This window comes from Chiloscyllium plagiosum, chromosome 38, assembly GCF_004010195.1.
Source record: "Chiloscyllium plagiosum isolate BGI_BamShark_2017 chromosome 38, ASM401019v2, whole genome shotgun sequence".
NCBI classification, from domain to species: domain Eukaryota; kingdom Metazoa; phylum Chordata; class Chondrichthyes; order Orectolobiformes; family Hemiscylliidae; genus Chiloscyllium; species Chiloscyllium plagiosum.
Genome location: NC_057747.1, coordinates 27,803,318 through 27,821,930, shown reverse-complemented (window position 1 = coordinate 27,821,930; position 18,613 = coordinate 27,803,318). Strand labels below are relative to the sequence as shown.

The 18,613-nt window shown below is 41.9% G+C and overlaps 1 protein-coding gene across 2 annotated transcripts in view; it reads right to left on the bottom strand.

Annotated features, from left to right (window-relative positions):
- Positions 1-18,613, bottom strand: part of LOC122541948 (protein transport protein Sec24C-like) — a 71,886-nt gene that overhangs the window by 46,971 nt on the left and 6,302 nt on the right. For both annotated transcript variants that reach the window (XM_043679234.1, XM_043679235.1), the window contains exons 3-4: positions 7,950-8,152; positions 1,929-2,061 (exon numbers count right to left, since the gene is read on the bottom strand). In XM_043679234.1, coding sequence (XP_043535169.1) covers positions 1,929-2,061; positions 7,950-8,115 — 299 coding nt within the window. In that variant the 5' untranslated portion in view covers positions 8,116-8,152. The remainder of the gene's footprint in view (positions 1-1,928; positions 2,062-7,949; positions 8,153-18,613) is intronic.

The window sequence follows — 18,613 nt, the reverse complement described above, 5'->3', positions numbered from 1 at the left end:
ATAACAACCACTCTATTACTTTCACTCTTCTCTTGAATCATCCTCACAATCGTTTCTTCTACGTTTCTAGGACTATTAGGAGGCCTGTAAAAAATTCCTAACAGGGTGAGCTCACCTTTCCTATTCCTAACCTCAGCCCAAACTACCTCAGATGGCAAGTCCTCATCCATCGTCCTTTCCACTGCTGTAATACTATCTTTGACAAGCAATGCCACACCTCCCCCTCTTTTACCCCCACCTCTGACCCTACTAAAACATTTAAACCCTGGAACCTGCAACAGCCAATCCTGTCCCTGTTCTACCCATGTCTCCGTAATAGCCACAACATCGAAGTCCCAGGTACTAACCCACGCTGCAAGTTGCAAGTACAGTAGTGTAAAGTTACCTACTGGCTTTGCAATTAGTGGTCAGCAACACAGCCAAGCCAACAACATTTTGAGCAATTTCTCTGAACTCAGGTACTCAAACCTACTCCTTACACCATCTTCTGTGTTTCTGTAAGGTTGCCCATTTCCAAATCCTGGCTGATATAAAGGTGTCTTATAAAGCAAGGGTGACCCCAAGCAAAACTAAGACAATTAAGATTCGGAGATGCCGGTGTTGGACTGGGATGTACCAAGTTAAAAATCACACAACACCAGGTTATAGTCCAATAGGTTTAATTGGAAGCACACTAGGTTTCGGAACGACAATCACCTGATGAAGGAGCGTCGCTCCGAAAGCTAGTGTGCTTCCAATTAAACCTGTTGGACTATAACCTGGTGTTGTGTGATTTTAACTTAAGACAATTAATGTTGAGAGGTATGAAACAATTTCCTTCAACCCAAACTATATTTCCCTGATTTGGAGATGCCGGTGTTGGACTGGGGTGTACAAAGTTAAAAATCACACAACGCAAGGTTATAGTCCAACAGGTTTAATTGGAAACACACTAGCTTTCGGAACACTGCTCTTTCCTCAGGTGGTTGTCACCTGATGAAGGAGTGTCGCTCCGAAAGCTAGTGTGCTAATTAAACCTGTTGGACTGTAACCTGGTGTTGTGAGATTTTAACTTTGTACATTTCCCTGAGTACTTAAAGTCCATAATACCTACGGGCAGGGAGAGGAACTCAGCAACAGGAAACTTCTGAGTTAAATTATTTGTTTTTCCCCCTCTCACAATTCTGTGTTTGAAATGATGATCTCAGTAGGAAAACTTAGCTTGCTGAACATTTTTCCAGTTTTTTTGAACATGCTGGAATCATATTAATGTAGGATGTCACATCAGTTTAAGTGCCCAGCGTCAGCTCCATTACGACAGCAATTTCTCATCAGCATTCAATACTTCAACAGAAATTTTCCATACAATAGCTGGAAATTATTTTTTAAATATAAAAGACAACATTTGGAAGAGGTACTGGTTTTGCAAAGGGAATGGTACAAAAGGGAGAAATGTTAATAGTCAGTACTTTGGATTAAGACTACTGGAGAATTCACAACATTGACTGGTTGGACTGAATCACTTGCTTCACTAGAGTTTTTTTCATAAAATTCTACAAATTAACATTCCCAATTTAAAAATCCTTGTGCATAGTTAAATCCTCACTGTTCATTTCCTACAGGTTCTGCTCTCCTCACCCGCAATCGAGTAATGGACTGAAAGTACATTCACATCATTAACAGAATCTAAATGTTTTCCACATCATGGTGCAAGTTTTAAACAAAGTAACATTTACACTGAACCTAAACACAACTTTATGAAGCCTTATTTGTTGTGTACAGTGGATATCTTCAAGTCAGCTGTTGTGTGTAGAATGCATGGTTTGATAAGCTTGAAACTCTGAGTGCTCAGAGAATATCAAAGCTCAAGTCCAGCTCTGTAGAAATGAAGTGCAATGACATGGTCTCTATATTTTGGTCCATTTGCTTTTGACGTGTCATATACAAACCGTTGTAACTGGTCAGACATTGCAGGACCATTCTGAACATCCCCCTGTCCATACTGGTTGTAGGCTGTTGACTGTGCAGCTGTTGAGAGAGGTAATGAGGTTGGGGGTGCACCTGCTGCTGTCCTTAATGGACCTATAAAATATAAGAGGAGAAAGTGAGGACTGCAGATGCTGGAGATCAGAGCTGAAAATGTGTTGCTGGAAAAGCGCAGGTCAGGCAGCATCCAAGGAGCAGGAGAATAGACGAATCGGGCATGAGCCCTTCTTGCCTGACCTGCTGCGCTTTTCCAGCAACACATTTTCAGCTATAAAATATAAGACAGACATGAGCATTTTAACTCTCCATACAATAAGGAACTCTATCATCTGTGAAGAGCACTTGCTTATTCATGATTTTTTTTGCTGTTAGAAAAATACAAATTCAACATTTTTAATTAAGTAAAACTAGAAGATTCTAAGATACAATTCTCAACTGAGATCAGACAATCATATGTAAAATAGATAGAAAAGACTCAAATCATTATGCAGGTTGTTGCACATTCAAAATGTGGAAGAATTAGAAGTTCATAAAGACTTTAATCTTTTTTGATTTTACAAAAGCTCAAAATTATTCATAGCTCCCTCAACTGCTCAGAGGGAATACCACCATACTGACCAAGTTAATCTGTCTAAAAATGATTTGGTTGGGGAAGTTGTACCTCTGACTGAGCAACAGTGAGGGCATATGAGACAGCAAATGAAGTGGTTGGGGTAGGAAGATGGGAACAAGAGTAGGCTATTCAGCCCGCTGAACCTATCCTGCTTTCTAGGTCTTGGCTGACCATTATCTTAATGCTATTTTCCCATGCTATTTCCATTTCCCTTCAAGTTATTAGTCTCCAGAAACTAAGCGTTTGACTGCTACACAGCAATTCACAGATGAGAGTTTTTGGTGGGCACAGAATTGGACTGGTTGAGGGGAGGCATCAGCATCATAGTGAATTTGACTTGTAGGTGGCATACAGTCAACTTGGATCATCAATAAATTGATGCTCAGGTTTTATGTTAGATAGAAAGAACGACAACTGACGTATTGCTGATGGTTTTACAGCATCATGGAAATTGAAATCCAATTAACTTCACAAATTTCATTCTCTAAACTTACACTGTACAAAGGGTTGAAGAATCTAAAGCTGACAATGCAGTATGAAAAATTAATGATGCCATAGAAACATTGAAAAACTTTACTCAGCTCCTGTTGAAATATTAAACGGTGAAATGCCCAGCACCAGTAAACTTAACTAAAAGAAAACAAACTTGAGAAACATGTTGTTCTCTCCAATGAGGATGATTCTTAAACTGACAAACGTTTTACCAATTGAGGCAATTTTAACTACAGAAATTGTACAGAAGCTCTAATTAGCAAAAATTAGTCTTTCCATCAGAACTTAACTGACAAAACAAAAGCAATTGCTCAGTGTCCCGAACTGCAGATCAAAACAGGGGAGAAGCAGGAAATAAAATACTGGAGTGCTGGAGAAACTCAGCAAATCTGGCAGCATCAGTGGAGAGAGAAACAGAGTCAATCCTATTGCACTCCAGCAATGGCAGATGCTTCATTATGCAGTGGAGAGGGTACGGAATAAATTGGGCAAAGTGAGTATTGCAGATACTGGAGATCAGAGTCAAGATTAGAGTGATGTTGGAAAAGCACAGCAGGTCAGGCAGTATCCAAGGAGCAGGAAAATCACATTTTGGGCAACAGCTCTTCATCAGGAATCTGACCTACTCTGCTTTTCCAGCAGCACTCTAATCTTGACTATGGAGTAAATTGGATGAATCAAAGTTTGGGAGCAACTGTTCCAGAGAAAGGGCACAACAGACATGTGGAAACCGTATAAGGAGCAGTTGTTGCGAGTGATGCATAAATTTGTTCCTCAGACAGGTAAGAAGGGATAAGATTAAGGAGCCTTGGATGATGAGAACAGAGGAGCCTCTCATCGAAAGGAGGAAGGTAGCTTACCTAAGGTGGAGGATGCAAGGATCTCGCAACACTTTAGAGGATTACAGACTTGCTAGAAAGGAGCTCAAGTGGACAGAGGAGAGCCGAGAGGGGGGCACAAGAAAGGCTTAGCAGGAAGGATTAGGGAGAACCCAAAGGCATTTTACTCATAGGTGAGGAATAAGAGAATGATCAGGCATAGCATAAGGAACATCTTATATGTCGCTATTAAATCACCTCTCAACCTTCTTCTCTGCAACGAAAATAGCCTCAAGTCCCTCAGCCTTTCCTCATAAGACGTTCCCTCCATACCAGGCAACATCCTAGTAAATCTCCTCTGCACCCTTTCAAAGCTTCCACATCCTTCTTATAATGCGGTGACCAGAACTGTACACAATACTCCAAATGCGGCCGCACCAGAGTTTTGTACAGCTGTAGCATAACCTCATGGTTCCGGAACTCGATCCTCTATTAGTAAAACACTGTATGCCTTCTTAACAACCCTGTCAACCTGGGTGGGAACTTTCAAGGATCTGTGTACACGGACACCGAGATCTCTCTGCTCATCTACACTATCAAGAATCTTTACCATTAGCCCAGTACTTTGCATTCCGGTTACTCCGACCAAAGTGAATCACCTCACACTTGTCCGCATTAAACTCCATTTGCCACCTCTCAGCCCAGCTCTGCAGCTTATCTATGTCTCTCAGTAACCTACAACATCATTCGTCACTATCCACAACTCCAATGACCTTAGTGTTGTCTACAAATTTACTAACCCACCCTTCTACGCCCTCATCCAGGTCGTGAGAGGAGGTGACAAGTCAGGTCGACGAAGGTCGGGCAGCAAATGTGGTGTATGTGGACTTCAACAAGGCATTTGAAAAGGTTCCCCATGGTAGGCTCAGTCATAAAGTCAGGAGGTATGGGATACAGGGAGATTGGGCTATCTGGATTCACAATTGGTTGGCTGACAGAAGGCAGAGAGTGGTTGTAGATGGAAAGTATTCTGCCTGGAGGTCAGTGGTGAGTGGTGTTCCGCAGGTCAAAACAATGGATGCACAGGTTAGGTGGATTGGCTACGCTGAAATTGTCCATAACATCTAAGTGATGTGCAGGCTAGGTAGATTAGCCATGGTAAATGCCAGGTTACAGGGATAGGGTAGGAAGCTGGGTCTAAACGGGATGCTCCTTGAAGGACTGGATAGTAGTCGACTGAGAGATGGAATCACTCCTGTGTTACTGAAGGAGTTTGGAGGAGGCAACAAATACATGCAATAGAAAGCTCGGAAGGTCTTAGGGAATGGGAAGTGTGCCACCAAACTGCAAACTAAAACAAAGCACACAACTAGAATAAAACAGAAAGGAATGTAGGAGACTATTATAAACTAATTATAAACTAATGCATAAATCTGCAGAGGTCAAAAGATGAGCAGACTGATTTGATGATTCACTAGGTTTAGCCCTGATAACAATTAATGTTAAGTTAACATTGTTTTTGAACATACTGTACGTAGGTCACAACCACAAATCAGGTCCAACACATCACTTAATGAGACCCAGCAGTATATGCACAGGGAATGTAACAAATCTCCCGAAGTTATTACAAACAACATTTATTCCAAAATGCCAATTTACATACTTCTTTCTGCAATTAGTGGAAGCAGTGACAGTGCAGTAACACCATTGGATTAATAATCCGTAACACCAGGCTTATGCACTGGGAACACAGATTCAATCTCACTATGACAACACTCCTGCTAACTGTTGCTCTTCTGCTCAGACTTCACAGTCCATGTGTAGCAGCAACATTTGGAAATGGAAGTCGATGCTGTGATTGGTATCAGCAGTTGTGGGTGCCCACACCTTCCCCCTCGCCTGTGCCCAAGGCCCCAAAGATATTTTCACATCCGATGGAAATTTTCCTGCACATCCAAACACCTCATCTACTGTGTCTGTTATTCTCGATGTGGTGTCGTCTACATTGAGGAGATAGGGTACCAACTTACAGCATGTTTCAGAGAACATCTCTGGGACACACACAAAATAACCCCACCGCTGTGGCCGACCACTTCAACTCCCCACCCACTACACCAAGGACATGCAAGTCCTGGGCTGCCTCCACCGCCAAATCCAAGCCACCTGACGACTGGAGGAAGAATGCCTCATCTTCTGCCTTCAACCACATGGGGCATCAACATGGACTTCACTAGTTTCCAGAGCTCCCCCATCGCCATCCCAGATCCAACCCTCCAACTCTGCACACCCTCTTGCCCGGCCCTACCTATCGACCTTCCTTCCCACCTTTCCACTCCACCCTCTCCACTGACCGATCACAGTCACCACTCACCTGCATCCACCTATCACCTTCCCGCTACCTTCCCCCACTCTTACCCTATTTATCTCTCAATCCCCTCCCTCCCCACACATTCCTGATGAAAGGCTTTGCCGGAAACGTCAACTCTCCTGCTCCTCGGATGCTGCCTAAGTTGCTGTGCTTTTCCAGCGAATTATTTTCGACCATAATTATAACCACACACTTTATTACACTGCATCTATACAAATTTTGTCGACCTTTATTCACCGCAAAACCTTCAGTGACAGAGGAATTATCAGGAACATTTAGCACTGGATTAAATGTAACTACATACCCAATTCTATGCTTCCACATTTGAAGTGGACCAGAGAAAGCGATTAGAAGACCTAAGCAGCTACATCTCCAGTCTGGAAGGACTACTATCCTGCGTACAGTGATGAAACAAGGGTGAGTCTCTCGAGACCAGAGTTCCTTCAATCCATTATTCCTCTTTGTAATAATCGTATGACATCTTCCCCTTACATTCTTCCAAAATTCATTTGATGTTCTGAGAAAGATCTCGAGTCATTTCCAAATGCTGTGTTATTTTGGTTGATTCAAACTTTGGTTTCTGCTTCATATTGCGTTGTTCACTTGCTGTTGTGTCAACCTTCTGTAAAGGTTTACCACCCTCAATAAAATATTTATTTTTAAACTAAACCCAAACTACCTGATCTGAAAGCACATTGTGAAACACTCTAGATGATCCTACAGTATGTGCCTTGTAAGAAATATATTGGTCACTGTGGACTGGGTTACTTACGCCATCAACGGGGTTTATAATTGCTAGTTCACGGGAAGCATGACGTTATCTTGAAAAAGAAAGACTTGTGTTTTAGGCAGCGTACACCCACAAACTTGTTTTTTTAACCAAAGCAGATGAGATGGGCCGATGGGCCATTTTCTATGTTGTAGAACTGTAAGGCCCTGTCTTTTTAAGCGGAGATTTTGTTTAGCAAGCAGTAATTGAAAAATAAAATGATCTACACCCACCATCCCTAAACCCAAAGACAGGGCCGTACGGTGACTCAGTGGTCAGCACTGCTGCCTCATAGTGCTAGGGTCCCGGAGTTGATTCCAACCTTGGGCAGCTGTCCATATGGAGCGTGCACATTCTCCTCGTGTCTGCGTAGATTTTATCCTGGTGTTATGGTTTCCTCCCACTGTCTAATGATGCACAGATTGGGTGGATTGGCCGTGTTAAGTTGCGTCTTGTCCAGGGGTGTTTGGACTAGGTGGGTTGGCTATGGGAAATGTAGGGTTGCAGGGATAGGGTTGGGGGTGGGTCTGGGTGGGGTGCTGTTTGAAGGGTTGATGTGGACTCGATGGGCCAAATGACCTGCTTCCACACTGTAGGGATTCTATGGAATTTCTAATTAAATCTGTCTGTAATACAAGTATGATCAGCTTACACTGAAAAGAAATTTTTAAATGAAAGACTAATTTGTTTTGATAGAAGCTTTAACATACATCGCTTTCCACATCACCTCATACTTCTTTTTGACATCAATTTCCCAGAAACGTGGAGAGAGACAGGAAGACCAAAAGAGGTAGAGGGAGACAGAAAGATACAGAGTTGTGCATGTCAAGTGGAAATTGAACACTGTACATGAGAAAATAGCAGAGCAAACCAGATGTTTGGAACAATTCTACTTCATACCTCCCAGTTGATTATAATACCAACCTTGTGGAACAGCAGTTGGTTGGTAACCTTGAACAGGTCCATTATATGGTCCATATTGAGAGGTTGGAACACCCGCCGTATGCTGACTGTTGTATCCGAACTGTTGGTACCCTTGGTAACCAGATTGGGGCTGCCCATAAGATGCCATGTGACCCTGTTGATTCATCCTTATTTAACCAGGATCATCCCCAAAATGGTTTTACCTGAAATTAGAATAATGATAATATTTGTAATCAGAACATAAAATTTTCAAGTCAAACTTTGGTGGCTTCCATTCCAATGGTTTCTTACATTCTGACGTCATGAGGAGTTGAACAGAAGCACTTTAAAATCTCCCGGTGAGAAACATTCAGGGAATGATAGGCTATACACCGTTAGTGACAGGCCTTGCGCAGTGAAGACAAATCTCAAAAGCAGTCCCTTTGGAATTCAATTGAACTGCTCAAATAACGTGCAAAGAAGCAAGTTTATTTCTTTACCCAGAAATGTAACCGGTCAGTTCTAACTTTGTTCCAACTTAATTTCCTACTTCGTTCTCAACTGTTACAAGACCATTCCTTTGCATCCCTGGAACATTGTTAGGCTATCACTACCTCGACTACCTGACCATCAAAACCACAGAACAAGCCTTCCCCAATCCGATGAACTCTACTACCAAGAATCTGCTCATTGACATTCCTATCTCAAACCTTCACAAGTTACAAATCATTTGCAATAACAGTCCTCCATCTTCTCCCTCTCACTGTGGACTCCCACTTTTCTCATCCTCTGCAAACTCCATACATCAAACTTCCACTTGCAAATCAGTCATCTTATTCCATCACTCTATGTTGATTTCAAACTTTATGCCCCAAAGGCAACATTTAGACATAATAATGAGCAATCCTTGTTCTTTTATTGATCACCTGTGTGGATATTCAACCTTAGTCCTCTGTTTTGCCACTTTACTCCCAGCATTAAGAGATATTAATTCTTAACACTATTGGCTTGGGTTAGAACACAAGAACTAGGAGCAGGAGGCCATCTGGCCCTTTGAGCCTGCTCCGCCATTCAATCAGATCATGACTGATCTTCTCATAACCTCAGCTCCACTTACCCGCCATATCCCAACTATCCCTTAATTCCTTTATTTTTCAAAAAAGTATCTATCTTAGCTTTAAAAGTGATTAATAAAGCAGCATCAAATACTTCAGTGGAATTATATTTACAACACTCTGGGTAAAGAGGTTCCTTCTCAATGGAGTCCTAAATCTGCTCTCCCTAATTTTGAGGCTATGCCCTCTTGTCGTTGTTTCACCTGCCAGAGGAACCAGCCTCTCTACATCTATCCTATCTATTCCTGTCATAATTTTATACGTTTCTATAAAATCCTCCCCATTCTACTGAATTCCCATGAATATAATCCAAATTTACTCAGTCTCTCCTCAAAAGGCCAACCCCCTGAACTCTGAAATTAACCTAATGAACCACTTCCGCACCCCCTCTAGTGCCAGTACATCCTTTCTCAAGTAAGGAGACCAAAACTACACGCAGTACTCCAGGTGTGGCCTCACCAGCACCCTGTACAACTGCAACATAACCTCCATGTTTTTAAACCCAATCCCTTTAGCAATGAAGGGCAAAATTCCATTTGCCTTCCTAATTACTTGTACCTGCAGGCCAACCCTCTGTGACTCATGCACAAGGACACCAAGGCTCTCTCTGCATAGCAGCGTGCTGCAACTTTTACTCCTACGAAATGGATGACTTCACATTTATTAACATTGTGTCCCATTTGCCTGACATTTCCCCACACAAAGTATCTATATTAGATTAGATTCCTTACAGTGTGGAAACAGGCCGTTCGGCCCAACAAGTCCACACCGACCCTCCAAAGAATAACCCACCGAGACCCATTCCCCTACATTTATCCCTAACTAACGTACTTCACACTATAGGCAATTTAGCATGGCCAATTCACCTAACCTGCACATCTTTGGATTGTGGGAGGAAACCGGAGCACCCGGGGGAATGTGTAAACTCCATACAGACAGTCGCTCAAGGCAGGAGTCGAACCCGGGTCCCTGGCACTGAGGCAGCAGTGTTAACCACTGAGCCACCATGCCGGGCTAAATATTCCTCTGCAAAGTTTCACAGCCCTCTGCACACTTTGCTATGCCACTCAGCTTAATGTCATCTGTAAACTTTGACACACTACACGTGGCCCCAAATCATCTATATAAATTGTAAATAGTTGCAATCGCAACACTGATCCCCGAAGCACACCAATAGTTACTGATTGCCAACCAGAATAGCACTCATTTATCCCCAGTCTTTGCTTCCAATCAAACAATCCCCAATCCATGCTGACACTTTACCCATAACACCTTGCATCTTTATCTTATGCAGCAGCCTCTTGTGCGGCACCTTGTCGAAGGCCTTTTGGAAATTTAGGTATACCACATCCACTGGGTTGTAAACCTTGGTTAAAATGTTCTCATAGAATTTCAAAAGGCCTGTTAAGCATGACCTGCCCTTCATGAACCCATGCTGCACCTGCCCAACGGGACAATTTCAATCTAGATACCTTGCTATTTCTTCTTTGCTAAGAGACTCAAGCATCTTCCTCCCTACAGAGCTTAAGCCTGCCAGTCTATAATTCCCCGCCTTTTGTCCATCTCCCTTAACCAAGAGCACAAAAATATTTCAGTCACCATCTTAATGGTTTCTATCGGATTTTTTTGTGCAAATTAACTTTGGGTTTCCTACATTACTACAACGGTGACCATACTTCAAAAGTGAACTTCAATGGTAGCAAAGTTCTGAGAAACGTTCAGAAGATTGTGCAAGCTGCTATACAAAGAATGTCACTCTTGCTTTCCACTCCATTTGAGCATCCTGTGACCTGACAGGCTGATCCATCTTCACACCAACAATAGAGTTGCAAAAATATGTTAAATGTAGCTCCAAGTCATTGTAAATTAGAAAGTGAGAAAACTAGCACACATGCAGGTTACCACTTAAATCTCCATTAAGTATTTTGTAGCCACGAAGGGGCAACAAGTGTGAACAAGCAAAATCACAAACTCCAAATAACACATTTAGTTGCAAAGTAGAATGACAGAAACAAATCAGTCACACCAATGTTTAATGTCTTAGGACCGGGCCTAAAATAAACATCAATATAAATATTGTAGCATATGTATGGATACAAGTTGTTAACAATTAATTGGGTTGCTTGGCTGCCTCTAAACCAGCCGCAACACAAGTTCACTGAACGGCAATGAGGCACTGAAATCCTGAGCAAAATCTCTCTCCATGACAGATTCGCTGAAGGCATCGTTACTTTCACTGAGATTCGTTAGCTCAGTCCAGACTGGGAGTCAGGCCATAAAACACAAAAGCACAAGTGGGTCATTCAGATCCAGCAAGTCTGCTCAGTCATTCAGTGAGATCATGGCTGATCTAATATTCCTCAATTCCACTTTCCTGCCATTTCCCCAACTCTTAATCCCCTTATATTAAAAATATGTATCATAGGCTTCAAAAATATTCAACCACCCAGATTTGACAACCCTCTGTGGTAAAGATGTACTAGCCTCGCAGAAGAAATGCTCTTAATTATAATTTCTGTCTTAAATTTAAGTTAAGTAATCCATCTCAGGTACTGCAACCAAACCAGTTCAGCTAATGCAGGTAGGTATGAGAGCATCAGGTACTTGATGCACCATCAGCAAAGGTGACTGGGATTGGCAGGCAGGTTCTCCCAGCTACTGAGTTTCCCAATGGAGTAAATACCACCAAGCAGGGATTGAAATTACCTAATTTTGCTCCAGATCTAAATCAATTTAAAGAGGTCCTGTAGGGGTGGCATGGTGGCACAGTGGTTAGCACTGCTGCCTCTCAGCATCAGAGACCTGGGTTCAATTCCCGCCTCAGGCGACTCTCTGTGCGGAGTTTGCACATTCTTCTCGTGTCTGCATGGGTTTCCTCTGGGTGCTCTGGTTTCCTCCCACAGTCCAAAGATGTGCAGGTCAGGTGAATTGGCCATGCTAAATTGCCCGTAGCATTAGGTGAAGGGGTAAATGTAAGGGTATGGATGCGTTGCGCTTCCGCGAGTCGGTGTGGACTTGTTGGGCTGAACAGCCTGTTTCCACACCGTAAGTAATCTAATCTAATCTAAAAAAACATGTCAAAGAAGAGCCGATAAGCAGCCCCCATTGTCAAGCTTAATAATATGGATGAAGGAACTGAGAGCATTCTGGCTAAGTGTGCAGATGATACAAAGATAGGTGGAGGGGCAGGTGGTACTGAGGAGGCAGGGAGGCTGCAGAAAGATTCAGGCAGAGGATGGGCAAAGAAGTGGCAGATGAAATAAACATGTGGGAAAGTGAGAGGGCATGCACTTTTGGTTGGAAGAATACAGGCATGGACAATTTTCTAAATGGGGAGAAAATTCAGAAATCTGGAGTACAAAAGGACTTGGGAGTCCTTGTCCAGGATTCTCTTCAGGTAAACTTACAGGCTGAGTCAGTAATTAGGAAGGCAAATACAATGTGGTCATTCATTTCAAGACGACTAGAATATAAAAGCAGGGATGTACTTCTGAGGCTTTATAAGGTTCTGGTCAGACCATATTTAGAGTATTATGAGCAATTTTGGGTCCCACATCTCAGTAAGGATGTATTGGCCTGGGAGTGGGTCCAGAGGAGGTTCACAAGAATGGTCCCAGAAATGAAAGGCTTACAGAAGAAAAACGTTCAAGGACTTGAACTATACTCAATGGAGTTTACAAGGATGTGAGGGGAATCAGATTGAAACTTACAGAATACTTCATCGCCTGAACAGGTTGAACGTTTTGAAGTTGTTTCCATTGACAGGAGAGATGAGGACCTGAGGGCAAAGCCTTAGAGTAAAGGGAAGACCTTGTATGATGGAAATAACAAGAAACTTCTTCAGCCAGAGAGTGGTGAATCAGTGGAATTCATTGCCACAGAGGGCTGTGGATGCCAGGTCATTGAGTGCATGTAAGACAGAGATAGATATGTTCTTGATTGCCATGGGATCAAACGTTAAGGGGAATAAGTGGGAAAATGGAGTTGAAAAACCTATCAGCCATGGTCGAATGGCAGAGTAGAATCGATGGGCAGATTGATATAATTTCTGGTTTTATGGCCTTAATACTTATCCCTCAACCAACATCGTTCAAAAGATTATTAATCCATTGGTTTTACTGGGAGCTTGCCGTGTACAAACTGGCTGCTATGCTTCCTATATGAACAACCACTACACATCTTAATTGATTGTAATACACTTTCAGGCATCCTGTGACTGTGAAAGGTGTCATATAAAATACATGATGTGGAGGCGCCAGTGTGGACTGGGGTAGACAAAGTTAAAAATCTCACAACACCGGGTTATAGTGCAACAGGTTTATTTAGAAATACTAGCTTTCACAACACTGAAGGAACAGCAAAGTAAAATGTAGAGTAAGTGAAGAAAAGGACTACAGGTTCTCATGTTCTCAACATCACTGATCCAAGGACACAATTTGGATTACATTCACCCTCAAACGTACAATCCAGTCATAATACCTCACTAACAAAAATACTTGCCATGTAGAACTTTTAAGAAAGGAACAAATCTACTCCTACAATGCATCATTCTGCAGCTAATGCAGCAAGTAAATTTTTGAGCCTGTGCTCAGTGTGAGAACCCAACCATTAACTGTCTCAGGGAACAAGTATGTGGTCTATAAACCTGTTACTCCATCTTCAATGCGGTTTACATCAATATTGTTAGTGCACCATTAAAACAAAATAGTCTCCCAACCAAAAATTTCAGCTTGTTATAGCACCACAAATATGAAACAAGAAATATACCAGTTCACTGCACAACAAGAGTCCATTATAATACATACTAGCATCACGGAGCTCAGCAATGTAATAACCGGCCCACAGTAATGAAGATCACTCTTAATTACCCTCTGTATAATTAGGGATTGGGAACATTGCCAACCCAGCCAGCAACATCCACATCCTATGAATGAATTTTTAAAAATTGAATGGCTCAACACAAATACCCTTGAAATTGCTCACACTATTCCACTCTTCACATTGCTGTTTATGATTTTTGTAAAAGAACAAGCGATGCAGTCCAACTTTGTAAACAAAGTTTTTTCAAATGTTTCACTGGACAGCACAATGGCTACCAAAATATTTGGAAATGGACTCAGAAGATGAAAACGAATGAGACGGTCAATCACAAACTGAGGATTTTGGCTGCCCTGTATTCAAGCAGAGGCAGTGCTCAGAACCTGAGTGTCAATCTCCTACATTATACCCCGAGGCTGATGTGGAATTGATTTGCACCAATATAAAAACAGCAATGGTACTCAGCTGTTCACTTAACCACAGCGCAGATGATCACGAAGTGTTTCCAATATCCTGATTGTTTTCATCAAAAAACATTTATCATTAACTTGGGAGCTGTTTAAATGCTCTGCTCAGGGCAGACGTAATGGGTTAATTGACCTCTTTCTGTGGTTTTTAAGTCTTGTAAGCAAATCATGCATTTCACAAGTGAAAAGTCAGTTTATGCCATAGTGCTGCTTAATATCTGATTCTATCAACTAAGTTGAAGATGAAAACTATATCCATGACTCAATGTGAACACCATAAATTTCAATAGTGACCCAAATCAGGTACTGCTGCACAATAACATGGCCACTCAGAACATGAAATGATCAAAATCAATCTTGCAGGATGTTCAAGATAAAATAATTTGTCAACTTTCCAGGTTGAAATTCATAAGCAGCACAGATAAAAAGAAAACTTTATCAATAATGTTCAGAGTGCACAAGCAACCTTAAACTTTTGGAATTACTGCAAGTATATAGCAAAGCGAAACTGAACAGTCACCTCAACAGAAACATATAGCATAATTAAGGATGATGAAAGGTTTGTGATCAGTTGATCGGTGAATTGCAAGATTCAAAATAACCCTTGTCCTGTGGCGCAGTAAAAGGAGAAAGAACTTGATAACATTATCTAAGTCAGCAGATTTAGTCATCAGTTTGAGGATGTCAAAATTTAAGTTAATTGTTTCATACTTTCCGAGTTAGACTGCTTTTAATAGACCTGCTGCCCAAAAATTGAAACCAGGAACAAATCTCTATCTAAGCTACAAAGACTGCTGCAGGGAGTTACTTGGATATTCAATCCGTGGATCCTGACAAAGCTCACAAACCATCACTGGCCTTTAGTAATAATTCAGTGATACAGCCTTAGACACAAAAGCTCAAAATATGTAATTCCACTTTTCACAAGTTTAATGTTTTTTTGTTAAGAAAGGGAGGTGTTTTATGACTGATACCACTTTTTGCAGACATGGAGCCTAGATAAGGTTCAGAGTTTGATCCCTGATTGAATAACATTCAAAAATACTGTAACAAGAACAAACTCCTAGCTTTTTGCACATTTTTATTTTAGAAAACATGCAATATTAATAATAAATCATGAAGCCAATCTACAAAAGTACTCCAGACAATGTAGTGATTGTGGTCATTTTATGAATAGGTGCTAGAGGCCAGACTTTAACCTCATGTGCTTTCCAACAATTGCGCAATATTTCCCCACACCCTGTCAGCACCACCTCGGAGTCGCAGAAGGTGCAACAGTTGCCCATTTAAGTCTTCGCTCCTCACAGCTCTGGAAAAACCTTCCAGGTGAAGCAGCGATTTACAGAACAACCTCGATTATCCAAACGAGACAGGCGGGGAGTATTTTGTTCGGATAACTGACCAAGGTTGCCATGGCGGCAGCAAGAGCAGGATCACGGTTCCCGAGGTGGCCCTGTTCCTGCTCTCAACGCCAGCCCAGGCTGCCTGCTCTCGCTGTGCTTTTATTGAAATTTAATTTTAAAAATTTACAGGGCCTTGATCTTGTTTGGATAATCTGAAATTTGGATAATTGATGTTCAGATAACCGAGGTTGTTCTGTACTTGCACTTTACTGAATCTTGTCTATCGGATTTGCTGCTCCCAATGTACTGCTGTATACATTGTGGATATGAAACAAAGAATAGACAACTGCTTTGGGGAACACTTTGTTCTATCTGCAAAAAAATGATAGAGCTTCCAGTTGCCTGCTTCTTCAACACACTGTGTTCCTTGGCCAACATGTATGACCCAGGCCTGCTACAATGCTCCAGTGAGGCTCAGTGCAAGCTGAAAGATTAGCATCTCACTTTCTGCTTGGGGACACTGCAGCCTTCAGGACTTAATGAAGAGTTCAATAACTTTAGATCCTGCCAATACCTTTTACCCACCCCCACACACCAGGCCCTGTCATGGCATGGGCTGCTTTCAGCACAGCTGATCCTGCGCTTGCTGCCACCATGGCAATCTTGGTCAGTTATCCTCCCTACTGTCCCCATCATCAGCTTTTCTTTATTTCTGGCACACACACATATCTATCACTTTTGTGGGTTCCATCTCTGCCTATCTGCTCACCACCCACCCAATACATAGACCTTTTTTCCCTCGCTGCTCTCAGTTCTGAAGAAGTGTCATGGGACTTGAAACACTAACTCTGCTTTCTCTCCTCAGGCTTTGCCAGAACCTGAGTTTCTCCAGTAATTTCAGATTTCCAGTACCACTGTTCTTTGCTTGATTTATCCAGCTTGATATGCTGATTAGAAATGTAACCCCACTGGAACTGAATAGAGGGTAAGAGTCCAACTATTTACTAGCCTGTCATTCTCAACACCTTCTTGAGACTTGGTCAGAAGTCACATAACACCAGATTATAGTCCTACAGGTGTATTTGAAATCACAAGCTTTTGGAGCGCTGCTCCTTTGTCACTCGACGAAAGTGCAGGGCTCCGAAAACTTGTGATTTCAAATAAACCTGTTGGACTATAATCTAGTGGTGTGTAACTTCTGACCTTGTCCAGCCTAGTCCAACACCAGTACCTCCACTTCTGGAGACTTGGCAGACTAACAGTCTATCCATTGTCAGAGATGCTTTTGATATTGTCTGCAAGTATGAACACCTTGCATCTTCTTCCAAGTAAAACACCCCCATCCCCACACTCCTCAATCATAAACCTCCCAGATTTGTTGTCAGCAAAATTCAGAACAAATCATACAATCCCTTTCATCCACCATTTTATCCCAAATTGACAACAGTCCTGAGTAAAAACCATCTTATAAAACCTCATGTTTAACAAGGTTTCTCACTCAAAAGCAGTCAATGAAGCAAGTTGAAAATATACTAACTTGGTGCACTGTACATATAAAAGTTGACAACGTATGCCAAGTAAAGACTTTGAGGTTCATCCATCACAAATAAACTTGATGTTTTAACTGCCAAGAGGGAGAATCTAACCAAAATTTTCATTCATTACCTCATTCATGCTCAGGTTATTGAAGAATGGTGGAGAGTTTTTTTTGGGTTTGAAACATGCAAAGTTTGACAAGGTATACTTCTAGGTTTTTGGCATCATCACTCAGAAACATCCACAATTTTACTGAATCGTATTGGTAAGAATACTGCTCACTGTTATTCTGCAATTATAATTTTAAGATCCAAGAGTCTACTAGATGGTGAGGCACCTATTACTGTAATGGTAGAACAGAGTCTCAACCAGCTTGCTAACTGAAAATACTCTCTACTAATGTTACACATTGCACTCCAGCTTTTTAGTGTTTCTCACTCAGTTTTCACGTAATAGTCTTATTCCACAACAGTGCAGTACTAACATGACTGCAAGCTCCTGTCTACACCAGTTTTGACAAGCCCATGAATTAGGCCATTTTTTTAAAATCAGGAAGAGAAATTTCATATCTCATCTGAAGCAACAGATCGAATTATGCCCACAGGGACCACACCATTGAAGAAACTGAAGCAGACAGACTGTGAACGTCCAGTGTAGCTCAAACCTCTATGAAATAGTTGCAACTTACCTTGCTATTCAACTGCTGCCTACAGTACACAGAGCTCTAAAAGACTCCAGTGACAGTCTCCAGATGAATGTTTACTACAAACGCACAGACTCCCATAACTACCTGGACTACACCTCTTCCCACCCAGTATCCCGCAAGAACTCCATCCCATTCTCCCAATTCCTCCGCCACATCTGCTTGGACAAAGAGACATTCCACTCGCAAGCATTACAGATGTCCACCTATTGCGAACATTTTTTTTCTCCCTGTCATCCAGACAGCCCTCCACTGCATCATCTCCATTCCCCGTTTCAAGGCTCTAAACCACCCTCAACTCCCAACACAATAAAGAGAGTCCCCCTTGTCCTCAGCTACCACCCCACCAGTTTCTGCATCCAACATATCATCCTTAAACACTTCCCTAAGTTTACGTTTGGTCTCCCCGATGTAGAGAAGATCACATTGTAGGTGTAACTACTCTAAATAAAGTGCAGCAGGTCAAGAAGGTAGCTCAACCTCTGAAGGACAACGAGGGATAGGTAATAAATATGAAGCCTACATCTCATGAATGAATAAAAACAACGAAAAGCTGAGATTACCAACATTATCTCAGCATCCAAATGAAACAATGAGCCAACGGCTTAATAACACTTGCTGCCTAGAACACAACTTCATAGATAGAACAATATCGGCCTCAATCTGCAGTGAGAACGCTGGGAGAACTGTCAACTTCCATTGT